At 54.3% G+C, this 12,390-nt stretch overlaps 1 protein-coding gene across 1 annotated transcript; it reads left to right on the top strand.

The window, feature by feature from the left end:
- The first annotated feature begins 1,103 nt into the window (after nt 1–1,103).
- Nucleotides 1,104–5,570, top strand: LOC138810480 (alpha-1-antiproteinase-like). Its single transcript, XM_069997650.1, has 5 exons — nt 1,104–1,182; nt 1,926–2,560; nt 2,950–3,220; nt 4,384–4,531; nt 5,314–5,570. Exons 2-5 carry the CDS (start codon nt 1,930–1,932, stop codon nt 5,503–5,505), a joined length of 1,242 nt encoding a protein of 413 aa, XP_069853751.1. The 5' UTR covers nt 1,104–1,182; nt 1,926–1,929; the 3' UTR covers nt 5,506–5,570.
- Nucleotides 5,571–12,390: the final 6,820 nt, after the last annotated feature.

Below are 12,390 nucleotides of genomic sequence, written 5' to 3'. Positions count from 1 at the left end.
TCTTTGCTCTAGCTGAGAAAGGATGGGTGGTGACATGATTCAGCTGTGAGTAGGCATACACATTGTTCCAGAAAATGCTGGAACTGTCCCCACACAGGAAACCACCCCACAGGTCACCCACAATCAGGATTTGGCAAAGGTAGGTTTGGCAAGAGCCAAGTAGGAGGGAAGAAGATGGTGCCACACAGTTCCTCTCCCAGAAGACAGAGGCTGAAGCAGCAGGCAGGAGAAGGGGCACAGGTGTCTGCCATGCCAAGTTCAAAGGCTGTGTGTGAAACCTCTCCCAGAACCTTTCTCCATCCGCCTCACAGCTGCGTGAGGAAGAAGCCCATTGCTTACTGCTTTACAGATGGGGAAGCGGAGCCTCAGAGAGGGGAAGGAAGATCTGTCCTGAATGTGTGTCTCCGTGGCCAACAGTGCCACATGGCCCAGTTCATCACTGGAGCTCGGGAAGATAGGAGGCACACCCAGCCCACATCCTCAGGGAGTGAAATGGGCAGGAGTCCTCTGAAAGGGGAACGGGCGCCATTTTGGAGAAGTAGAACCTTGATCTGAGGAGAATGCTGCTCCTCTAGCTGGGGCCAAACACAGACTTCACTGTGCTGAGCCCCATCAGGAAGACTTCCCAGGCCCATCACCCACCAAGACCACAGGTAGTTAGCAAGATTGTCAGCCATGATAGGCCAGAGGCTGCCTGATACCGCTGGATGGCAGGGTGGAAGGCGCCTTGACAGACCCAAATAAAGACCCTCCCCCTACTCATGGTGGCCCTGTACTCAAGTTCTATGTACGTCCTGACCAGCACATTGTGAATGTGGGACCTCAGCCACCAACACAGGGGAAACGCCTCGCGGGTCACACAGGCAAAGCCGTAACATGTCCCAGAGGCCGTCTAGCTCCTGTCACCCACTCTAACTCGGCCGCAGGAAGCTATGCATGGTGGTCAGCGCATCACAACTCCCCATGGCTGTGGAGCCCAGGGCCCAGGGGATGACACCAGCGTGGGCGGGCACGAGGCTCAGCACTTAGCCAATGGACTTAGTCCCATAGTCTGTTTGCTGTTCTGCTATGTAGGTGAACTGGGTTAATATTCACTAGCAGCCTCCCATGTCCCTTTCCATCCCTGCTTAAATACAGATGAGGACAGGACTCTGCCCCATGACACCCCTGGCACGGTGATCCGTAAGTACGCCACCCTCGGGGAGAGCTCAATGAGCCACCAGGTGCCTGCACCACCCAGCAGGCAGCAGGCCTGGGCCCCAGGGAGGCAGAGGGGATAGGACTGGCTGAAACCAGGCCACGTTGTCATGGTAACGCAGACCCTGTGGTCCTGCCCTGCTCCCAGGCCTCCCAGGTCACGGAATGTCTCCTAGTGAGACACAGGCATGGCAGGGGACCACTGGTCCCAAGCCTGAGGAAGCCAAGACTGGGTCCCAGTGGTGCCTGGGGTCTAAAGGTGCCTCTTGCTACGCAACCCCCACCCCACTTCTGGAATATGGGGAGCTTGCTCTTTGTATGCATAGAATAGGCTAGAGGGGGCACCAGGGGCCCAGGCTCATCCGAATCTCATGAGGAAGACCCTCATGGGGCCTCGGTCTAAGGCCTCCATGGCTCCCAGGTATCTGGCCTCTCCTAGTTGCCACAGCAACCCTGTCACAAACCAGGCAACCAGGCCACCCCCAAACTTTGCTGTCCATATCTTCTGACTCCAATGTGACAGGGGAACAGGGCTGGGCAATTGGCCTATTGCACCTTGTCTGTAGCTTGCCTCATCTTTGTTCAGTGCTGAAAACACAGCAAAGGGCAAGTCCCAGGCGGGCCCCATGCAATGTCTGGTGCACTGAGTTGCTCTCACAAGGTGTTGAGGAGACCAGGGGGTGAATGTGGTCCTGTCTCAGAGCTGTGTCCCTTTCTCTGTCCTGCAGGACAATGCCATCTTCTACCTCGTGGGGCCTCCTGCTGCTGGCCAGCCTGTGCTGCTTGTTCCCCGGCTGCCTGGCTGAGGATGCTCAGGAGACTGGAGCTCGCCAGGAGGACCAGAAACACCCAGACTTTCACAGAATCACCCCAAACTTGGCTGACTTCGCCTTCAGACTGTACCGGGAACTGGCCCAGCAATCCAACACCACCAATATTTTCTTCTCACCCGTGAACATGGCCACAGCCTTGGCCATGCTCTCCCTGGGCACAAAGGGCACTACCCACTCAGAGATCCTGGAGGGTCTGGCCTTCAACCTCACAGAGATTACGGAGGCAGAAATCCACGCAGCCTTCCAGAGCCTCCTCCACTCCCTCAACAGGCCCAGCAACCAGCTTGAGCTGACCATGGGCAGTGGCTTGTTTGTCAATGAGAACCTGAAGCTCCTGGAGCCATTTTCAATGGATGTGAAGAACCTGTACCAGTCAGAGGCCTTCACTGTTGACTTCACTGACCCTGAAGAAGCCAAGAAGCAGATCAACAAATACGTGGAGAAGGGCACACAGGGGAAAATTGTGGATCTGGTGAAACACCTGGACAAAGACACTGTGCTTGCCCTGGTGAATTACATTCTCTTTAAAGGTAAGGCTGCACAGCCATCCCAGCTGGTTCCCATGGAAACACACCAGTCAGTGCCCCAAGTGGTTAACTGAGAGGCCGATTCACAGAGGAGAGGAGCCCCAGTGAGCAGGTGCCAAAATATGACCTATAATCCAAACTCTCTTTGTGATGCTCCTTTTAATAATCATATATGCAAATGCAGATGTCCCCTGATCAGCCAGGAGGGCGGCCTCCCATGTGACACAGAAATTCCCTATCTCCTCTCATCACTGAGTCTCCAGGGTGGTCAGGACGACTGAACCCAGATCTCCTGTGCTTGACGCAGCTGAGCTCCAAGTCTCACCACAGACACCAGAGTCTCCTGCCCTCCCTAAACCTAAGCCCACCACCTGTGTTCCCCTCCAATCCAGGCAAGTGGGACAAACCTTTCAACCCGGAGCAAACCAGCGAGGGGGACTTCCATGTGGATGAGGCCACCGTGGTGAAGGTGCCCATGATGCACGAGACGGGCATGTTCCGAGTCCATTACTGCAGTGAGCTGTCCAGCTGGGTCCTACTGATGGGCTACCAGGGCAATGCCACCGCCATCTTCTTCCTGCCAGACCAGGGCAAAATGTCACATCTGGAGGCCACGCTTACCAGAAGCATCATTAGCAAGTTCCTGCGCAAACCTGACAGAAGGTGGGCCCTCAGGCAGAGACTGGCCTGAGGGCCCAGACCTCTGAGCCATGTCAGGGCTGATCATCGGGACAAGACAGGAGGGGGGAAGGTGGGGGAGCAGCCCTAAGCCGTAGCCAAGTATGAGACCTTGTGCTGAAAGACACAGAGTGTGCTCAGTTCAGGGAGAAGCAGCAGGGGCTTGGGAAGAGACAGTGCTGAGAGTGAGGAGCCCGTACACTGTTTGGGGGCTTCCTCCCCAGAGGACAGAACTTCTCCATCCCCAGTGTCCAATGCAGGGACAGCACAGCAAAACAGGCCACAGCACCAAGGCCTGTGATGGGTTGAACTCTGGCACAGTGGACAGTGGACTAAGGCAAAGAGTCCAAGATGGCCATGGGAAAGTCTGTCTTTAAAGGCCCAGAACATGGAAGGTCAACATGAGACAGTGCTGGACACACAGGCAGGAGGCTCCACTGCTCTGACCCCAGACCAGTGGTTTATCCACTCCTAGGTGTCCATCATCCTAGAGCATGGCCCTCAGATCAGCATACACTGGTGCATCAGCAGTGAGCAGGGCCTGCTACACAGAAGAGTGGTGAACGCTGTGAGACACAGAAACACAGCAGACACAAGGCAAGGCCGACCGTGAGCAGAGGGGTCACCACTCCACTCCAGCTGGCTCCTCATCAGACCCTGAACCAGGCTGTGCACAGACCACAAGGCCAGGCTGAGGCCAGAACCAATTGCAGGGCCTGAGGGCCAGACACTAACAGAGGCCCAGCCTTCAGCATCAGGGGCATTTTCTCTCCTTGATGAGAGGTGGAAAGCACGCTGCTGCTTGTGCACAGATACCCAGAGTATGAAGTCCAGGCATGTCCCTGGCAGAGGACAGATGAGCAGACACACAGGGCAGGATGAGCCTGACTCCAGGAGCTCACTCTGCATCTGCCTGCAGGGCTTCTCAGACGCAGGGACAATTCAGCCTCTTCAGGACACAGGGAGTCCATTGATATTAAACTCCACTGGCACTGGGTGTAGAGGACCCAAGGAGCTGCCATCCTGCTGTGGACACTGGCCGGGGACTGTGGGAGGAAAAGCCAGAAAAGAAGCCAGCCTCCCATGGCATTCTTGGCACATTGGGAGAAATGCTGAAATCCTCCTTTGTGATCTTTCCCTCATGGCAGCTCTGCAGATATATACTTCCCCAAACTGTCCATCTCTGGAACCTACGACCTGAAGTCTGTCCTGAGTGCACTGGGCATCACCACGGTCTTCAGCAACGGTGCTGACCTTTCCAAGGTCACCGAGGACGTCCCACTGAAGGTCTCCAAGGTGAGGTCACCTGATGAGGGTGTTTTCCCGGGTGCCTTTGGGGCCTTAAAAGGAGCTGGAAGTCATAGCTCAGGCTCGTGGCTGAGGAAGGGGCCACATCACCACTAAGGTCCAGGCTGAGCTCTGAGGGCTCGTGAGAGAGCGGGTGCAGGAGACAGTGGGAAAGGCGGCCTCCCATTTGGCTCATGTGCTGGGAAACTGCTCAGAGGTGTCTCTCAGACCCTCACTCTCTTCTTTACCCAGAACCCAGGAGTCCTTGGGGCTCATTTCTCCACTCAGTTTAGAATTACTGACCTCAGAGAATGTTCTAGAATTTTCCACAGGCACCATCTAGAAGGGCTGTTTCACTACCAAATCTAAATTAGAAACATCAGCTCCTCCCAAAGCCTTTTTTTTTGTTCATGAAAGAGAAAATACCGAAAGACATGAGTGCAGCACGTCTGCACAAGGTGGGAACAGGGTCCTGTGAAGGTCACCTTCAGACCTGTCCAACGAGCTCCCAGCATTCAATGAGGGGGAGCCATGTGCAGGAGACATGGAGTGCAGGGCGTCTCCACTCTGAGCTCTGGGTGGAAGAGACGAAGGGAGCAGACAGGTGAAGCTAGGGTTGGACAGACAGAGGCCTGTGTGGCCAGTGGTGAGGGTGGGTGAGCAGCAGGACTTTCCTGCTGAGACGCTCTAGGGAGGCCGTCCCTGGAGCTGTCTGCAGCGTGGGTCTGGGCTGGGTGGTGTGCAGAGCATGAGAGCACAGGTCAGAACCCATCTCCACATCTCTCCTGCAGGCTGTGCACAAGGCTGTGCTGACCGTGGACGAGAAAGGAACCGAGGCTGCAGGGGCCACCTTAATGGAGATCGTATTTTATTCTCTTCCCCAAAAGCTGAAATTTGACCGCCCATTCCTTGCCATAATCTTTGATGAAGAAACTGAGAGTCCCCTCTTTGTGGGCAAAGTGGTGAACCCCACACAGCAGTGACCACTCTGGCCAGGTCCCTTCCTTGGTGGCATTAAACAAAGGCCACCTGGCCCATATGTCACTCAGGATGACCTTCACACCTGTAGTCCTTTACTCCCCAAGAGTGTGTATAGACTCCAGTTCCCGCGTCCCTCACTGTCCTTCATATTCATGAGGTCTCTGTCCTGGGCAGGCAGGACTGGCACAATCCTCAGTCCATAGCCCTGAATCCATATGAGCCACATAACTGCATTTAAACTGGGAATTCTGGAGTTCCTATTGCTCAGAAACCAGCATTAGTCCCAGGATCCACCACATCCAAACTCCATGTGGGAGTGCTCTCCACACCCACTCTCTCCCCACAGCCACTCCCACAGAGATGGCTGTGCCACCCAATGCTGCCCTCTGTTCCCAGAGCCTCCAGCCCATACTTGGTATCCATGCTCCTGTCTAGCCCTGGCATCAGCGGCTGCCTCTCCTATCCCTGAATTGGAGGGGACCCTATTCCCTCTCCTCCCCTTGTCAGCTCAGTCCTGGCCTGGACTCCACATCTGCCTCAGACTCACGGAGCATAGCTCAGGGAGGTGGAGTGGAGCTTTCCTATATGGGCAGCTGTGAACACCAAGCTCTGTCCTTGTGATCCAGCTGGGGACACCCAGCTCTGTCCTCGTGATCCAGCCAATGCCTTCCTTCTCCCACTGAGCAGCTGAGACCCTTAATTGGACAGAGCCACCCTGGGCTGCCCATAGCCTTGGTCTTCAGGACAACCCAGGTTTTGTGTCATGCAGGAGGCTGTGCTGGAGCAGCCCTTGTCATGGGCTAGGCAGGGCCTCCAGCAGTAATGAGCCAAGGCTGGGGCGGGGGGTCAGCATGTCCACCACACACCCTATGCAGACCCCTGAGGCACACCTGACAAACAACCATCACGTAGCCTGTCTCCACACTCCCTGCAGCAACAGTGCTGCTCCTGCTCCTGCTCAACCTCAGAGGGCACAGGGCATGGGTGCAGGGCTGAGCTTGCTCCTCTGCCTGTGTCCAACAGGGGAGATGAGGAGATAAGTCACTGGTGGGAAGGAGGGAAGACTAAAGGGCATGAGAGTCTGCCCTCTGCTACACAAAGCCTCTGCCACAGGCTGGACATTTTCATTTCCCTGCCTGCCCACCCCTCTCCCAGGCAGTGAGCGCTGAGAGGAAGGAGCTCTGGACAATGGGCAGAGCTGTGTCTAACTGAGCTCAGCTCCCTCCTTAGCCTGCTTGGGGCAACTTCTGTTCCTCTGTGAGAAAGCCAGAGGCCCAGGAAGGCTTTCCCACAACCCAAAACCACCCTTGCTACTGAAAGCCACAGGATAGAAGTATAAGTTCACCTGAAGATGCAGAGGAGGTCCCCAGTGGGGAGTTGGGACTGTGCCTTCTGGTGGTGGCACACCAAACTGCAGACCCTGACCCATCACTGGCTTTGGGGCGGGGTTGGGTGGGCTCCTTCAGGACAGGTTCCTAGACCACCCATCCCACCCCTGCCCACGGTTCTGAATCAGAAGAATGACCAGGAAAAACTGATTCTCACCTCCCCAAAGCCCCTCTTCCAGGGACTCCAGGGCCATACTTGGAAGAAAGCTGGTTTCTGGCAAAAAGCAGGTGAATCTTTCTTTTTCCAGCACCTCTGAGACCTCCTGGGGCCTGCTGTGCTGTGTGTATGGGTGTAGCACAGGCCAGAGCAGCTCGGAGATGGGCCTGGTAGCATCATGGGGATGGTAGCCCATCATGCAGCAGCCGGGCCTGGCACGTGGACGCTGGGAGAGCCAAGGCCAGCGTTGGGTCCCTGCTGCCTGTGCCAGCCTGGACTGCTGCAGACCACCCTGCTCCTGCTTGAACCTGCCCTGCTGTGCTCCCACTCCCCTTTCCTGAGAGGGAAAAGGGGAAGGGCAGTACTAGGCCTGGTGGAAGCTGCGGACCTGCCAGCTCTCCTGTCTCCAATCTTCTCTTCTAGCTCACAAACAAAATAGCTGGGTTTCTTTTTTTTTCCTTTCTCTCTTTCTTTCTTTTTCTTTCTTTCTTTCTTTCTTTCTTTCTTTCTTTCTTTCTTTCTTTCTTTCTTTCTTTCTTTCTTTCTTTCTTTCCTTCTTTCTTTCTTTCTCTCTCTCTCTTTCTTTCTTCTCTTTTTCTTTCTTTTCTCTTCTTTCCTTCCTTTTTCTTTTTTCTTTCTTTCTTTCTTTCTTTCTTTCTTTCTTTCTTTCTTTCTTTCTTTCTTTCTTTCTTTCTTGCTTGCTTGCTTGCTTGCTTGCTTTTGTCCTTTTTTTCTTTTCTTTCTTTCTAAACTATTTTTATTGAGCTTTAGTCTCACTATTAGCCATGCAGTTGGATCACCTGCTGTCTAGGAATGTAGCCAAGCTTTGGGATAATGTGCTACCTCCACTGCCCCCCTACCCAAACCTTGATAGAATGTCCCTCCATCCCTTACCAGCTTTATTATTATTATTATTATTGGTCATAAGGCTTGAACTCTGAGCTTGGGCATTATCCCTCAGCTCTTCAGCTCATGGAGAGAGCTTTACTACTTGAGCTACAGCACCACTTCCGGTTTTCTAGTACTTTATTAGAGATAAGAGTCACCCGGACCTTCCTGCCCAGGCTGTGTAGATAGGATTACAGGTGTGAGCCTCGGGCACCTGGCCCCTTACCAGCTTTGTTCTGGCCTAGTGCTCATTGCTTGGGCCCCTAAGATCCTTTCTTGACTTGTCTAATCACCAATGTATGAAATTCAGGGGTGCCATGTGAGGAGAATAATAAAACTTTGTTACACACTAATGAAACTGTTTTGTACACTGAGAGTCAAATAGAACAGGTCCCATGTTCTCAGGTATGTCAGGCATCACCATCATGTTAACAGAAGTGGTATGTGCAAATAGCTGTGGATGCATCAAACACGGAGGAAGGGAGGGAGGTGAGGATGGTGGCAGACATGATCAGCATCAAGCTAATTTGCTGGGCCTCAGTGTCTCACTCCTTCTAAGAGCTGACATCCAAATCAAAATGGATGTCGAAGCCACCAGAAGCTTCCTTCTGTACAATCTCACACCTTGAAAGGTTTGAGACATCCATGAGCCTGAGTCCAGTGCTGTGTGTTGGCCTCCAATCACTGTGGCTGTATCCCTTCTTTCTGCCCCAAAGAATGCTCCTTTTCCACAAAGGCCTGAGTCCTGCTTCATCTTGAGGAGCCTAGGCCACTTCCAACTCCCATTTTCCCACATGCTCTGTACCCCATTGCCCCCTACCCCTCTGCCACCCTCAAGAAATTCTCTGTTTTCTCCCAAGCTTATTGGTTTTTGTGTGTGCCAGAGGTACTCCCTCCTGGTCAATTTGTACCTGAGACTGGATAAGTGGATCCAACTACATCCTTTAGAACCTGACAGGCAGCACGTGTTCTGGATGAATCTGTGAGGATAGAAGAATAACACCTGTGTTGGAGTACACGTAAGAATGTGTGTTGGAAATGACAGCAGTGGAGGACTCAGAGAAGCCAAGCAAACAGAAATGCTCTGATAACAGGAAAAGTGTACAGGGCAGATGGATCCACCTCCTGCCAGCCTCTGAGCTGGGCAAGTTCCAGGAAGCACAGCTCTGTGGTGTGAGCCACCTCCCCAGGGCTGAGCTGTGGACAACAAGGCCCAGAGGCCTGCTGCCTGCCCTCAGCGCTGGGGCCAGTGGAGTCCTGCTCGCCCAGCCAGCCCTGCCTGCGCTTCGCTGAGGTCCTGGCCACCCCCTGATGTTTTTCTTCCCAATAGGAGCTCAGCACCCCATGTCCTGGGACAGCAGAGGATGGGGTGGGGTGGGCAGTGTCATTGCCATTGATAGAGGGGAAAAAGTCAACAGGAACCTCCACAGATGGAAAGAGCCCACTCAACAGGGCAAAGTGACAAACTGTCCAGAACGTTCATCCTGGGTAGAGTGAAATGGGACAGGTTGACTCTTAACCTTTGCCGGATTCACGATGTCCTTCCTGCTCAGAATATGAAAAGAGCAGAGATAAAGTAAGGTGCAAGGAAGGACCATGCCAAGAAGAGGTTCCCTACCTCCATGTGGAAGGGGCGGAGCTGAGCTTCATCTTCCCTGCCTCTCTTCACCCTGTTGCTGGCCACAGCCCACAGACTCCCCTTCTTTGCTCTAGCTGAGAAAGGATGGGTGGTGACATGATTCAGCTGTGAGTAGGCATACACATTGTTCCAGAAAATGCTGGAACTGTCCCCACACAGGAAACCACCCCACAGGTCACCCACAATCAGGATTTGGCAAAGGTAGGTTTGGCAAGAGCCAAGTAGGAGGGAAGAAGATGGTGCCACACAGGTCATCTCCCAGAAGACAGAGGCTGAAGCAGCAGGCTGGAGAAGGGGCACAGGTGCCTGCCATGCCAACGTCAGAGACTGTGTGTGAAACTTCTCCCAGACCTTTTCTCCGTCCGCCTAACAGCTGCGTGAGAAACAATCCCATTGCTTGCTGCCTTATAGATGGGGAAGCTGAGCCTCAGAGAAGTGAAAGGAAGATCTGTCCTGAATTTGTGTCTGTGTGGCCAGCAGTGCCACATGCCCCAGTTCATCACAGGACCTCAGGAAGAAATGAACCACACCTGGCTCTGTGCCCTTCAAGTAATGAAATGGGCAGGAGTCCTCTGAAAGGGGAATGGACCCTATTTTGGAGAAGTAGAACTTTCATCTAGGAGAATGCTACTCCTCTAGCTGGGGCCAAACACAGATGTCACTGTGCTGACCCCCATCAGGAAGACTTCCCAGGCCCATCACCCACCAAGACCACGGGTAGTTAGCAAGATTGTCAGCCATTAATGGACCAGAGGCTGCCTGAATCCATGCCACCTTGTCACCTCATTACCTCTTTCCCATCCCTTGAATAGGGCACTTGTGGCCCTATTCAGAGACAACACTGCCTATACAGAGAGTTTAGATGTCTTGACTAAGAGCTCACAAACAAGGTAGTGGAGTGGGACTTGAACCAGGAACCTCAGCCACTGAAGAGAGCTGTGTCCTAATGGTTTGTGTGTTTATCAGGTAGATTGCAGTCTCCCAGGACAGCCTCCCTTGAGCCCCTGAAGCAAGGTCCCTCACACAGTCATCCATCTGTCCTTCCTGGTACTATGTCACAGTCCGTGCTCAGCATGGTGGCCTCAGACCACGTGGCTACTGTCTCTAGGCAGAGGTGGGTCACCAGGTGTCCCTTGTGTATAGCCACCTATGGGAGGCACCAGGATGGGTTCACTGTGGGAAATCAGCTCAGATGACCAAACAGATGATGTCAGAAAGTAACTAGTGGCAAGGTCTCCCCAGTGAGGCCTGGTTGGGACGGGTCAACCTCTAATGTCTGGGCCCCATCATCTGTGAGACCCAATGCTTCTTGTATCCTTGTATCTGTATCCATTTCCCCAGATCATCAGAGCCCTCGAAGGGCCAAGGGAGAATCAGGGCTAAGCATGCAGCCCTTGACCTACACAGATCAAGCCAGTTCCTCACCCTTCCCAACTCCCAGCTGCCTCGACTCTGTGTCCTTCTCCCTCCCAACGCCTCAGCGCCAACGTGTGACCCTCTCTGCACTCAGCCAGGGCCCTCCTGGCACACACAGCACACAGCCCCTTGCCAGATGCAGGGGCCACTGCTGGGCAGGCTTCTTCTCTCTGAACCTGGCCCGGAAACCTTGCCAAGGTGCTGGGCAGGGTTCTGTGCCAGAAGGCAAAGCCTGTTATTCTAGAGATCTGAGCAAGTGCCATTGTTCCTCTGATGGATGATGGGCAACAGTTTCTCTTAGAAGTCAGTGTGGGCAGCTGTCTTTCAGGGTCACACAGCTCAGACATGGCAGGTACTTGTTACCATTATGCTCACCTTTGATCCTCGGCTACCAGACCTGAGTTCTTCCCAGCCCTAGAGTTCTAGCCATACAGCTGGCCAGACCTACCTGAGTACACACCTACCTTACTTCCTGCCCCCAGACCCTCCTGCTACCTGGACAGGGACAGGTGCTGTGTGCTCTATCTCCTTGGAAATATGGCCCCTCTAATAAACCTTATCATAATCTTTGTCCTGAGCCTACTTGTCCCTGCGTGCTCCCATTGGATGGATGGGAAGGATTCCTTTCAGTACTGAAGGAGTCCAGAGGCCTGCCAGGGCCAGCAAGGGCGGGATTCCTGTGCACCTGGCAGAGGGAGGTCCCTTCCTCTCTCAGCCCCCATCACCTCCTGGACCACGTCCTTGGGCCATGCTGGCAGAAGAGGAAGCTGGGAGCTTGGGTGGCTCCTGGCCCTCACTGCAGCCCTGGGAGTGCTGATCTGACCTGCCCAGCTCTGAGGAGAGGTCTGGGCTACACGCGGCTTCGACAGAGACACCAGGAATTCCAGGTAGGGGATCTTCCAGCACCTCTAGGCCACTCACCTACCTGCAGGTGCTGCGTGTGGGAAAATAGGACACACAGGGCACCTGTGGCTGCCCACCTAGCACAGATGGGAGGCGCAGCCGGGCTTCCAGGGAGGCCATTATAAGATGGGAAACTGGAGGCCCAAGATGAGAGAGGGGGTGAGGAGCAGGGAGTAGGGGGCAGCCTGCAGCCCCGCCTCAGCCTGGCTTCCCAAGCCTGAGTGCACGCAGGGACAGAGCCTTGACAAAGACTAGAAGCCAGTGATGGGGGCCTCATGGGAGAGAGAGCAAGGAGAATCGCTGAGGCCAGTGTCCCTTTTCCTGCAAGGGGAGTGGGGTGCAGAGTCTCCCACAGAGTCCACTGGGGACACCCACACAGAGTGTGCCTAGAGGAAGCACCTCAACCCCACCCACCACCAGGCGCCATGACAAAGGGCTGCCTGAGCGCCCTGGGCACCAGGCTCCGGGCGGCCTTGAACTCTGCATCCAGGCCTCC

This window comes from Dipodomys merriami, unplaced genomic scaffold (assembly GCF_024711535.1).
Source record: "Dipodomys merriami isolate MVZ:Mamm:240054 unplaced genomic scaffold, mDipMer1.0.p SCAF_50, whole genome shotgun sequence".
Classification (NCBI taxonomy): Eukaryota; Metazoa; Chordata; class Mammalia; order Rodentia; family Heteromyidae; genus Dipodomys; species Dipodomys merriami.
Note: the sequence above shows the minus strand (reverse complement) of the source record. Positions and strands in the feature narration are given on the sequence as shown.

Excerpts from the sequence above, each read along its gene's own strand:
- LOC138810480 (XM_069997650.1), top strand. The coding sequence starts at position 1,930 with ATGCCATCTTCTACCTCGTGGGGCCTCCTGCTGCTGGCCAGCCTGTGC. Across the intron at positions 2,561-2,949 it reads GAATTACATTCTCTTTAAAG|GCAAGTGGGACAAACCTTTC; the intron begins GTAAGGCTGCAC and ends CCTCCAATCCAG. Across the intron at positions 3,221-4,383 it reads CTGCGCAAACCTGACAGAAG|CTCTGCAGATATATACTTCC; the intron begins GTGGGCCCTCAG and ends CCCTCATGGCAG.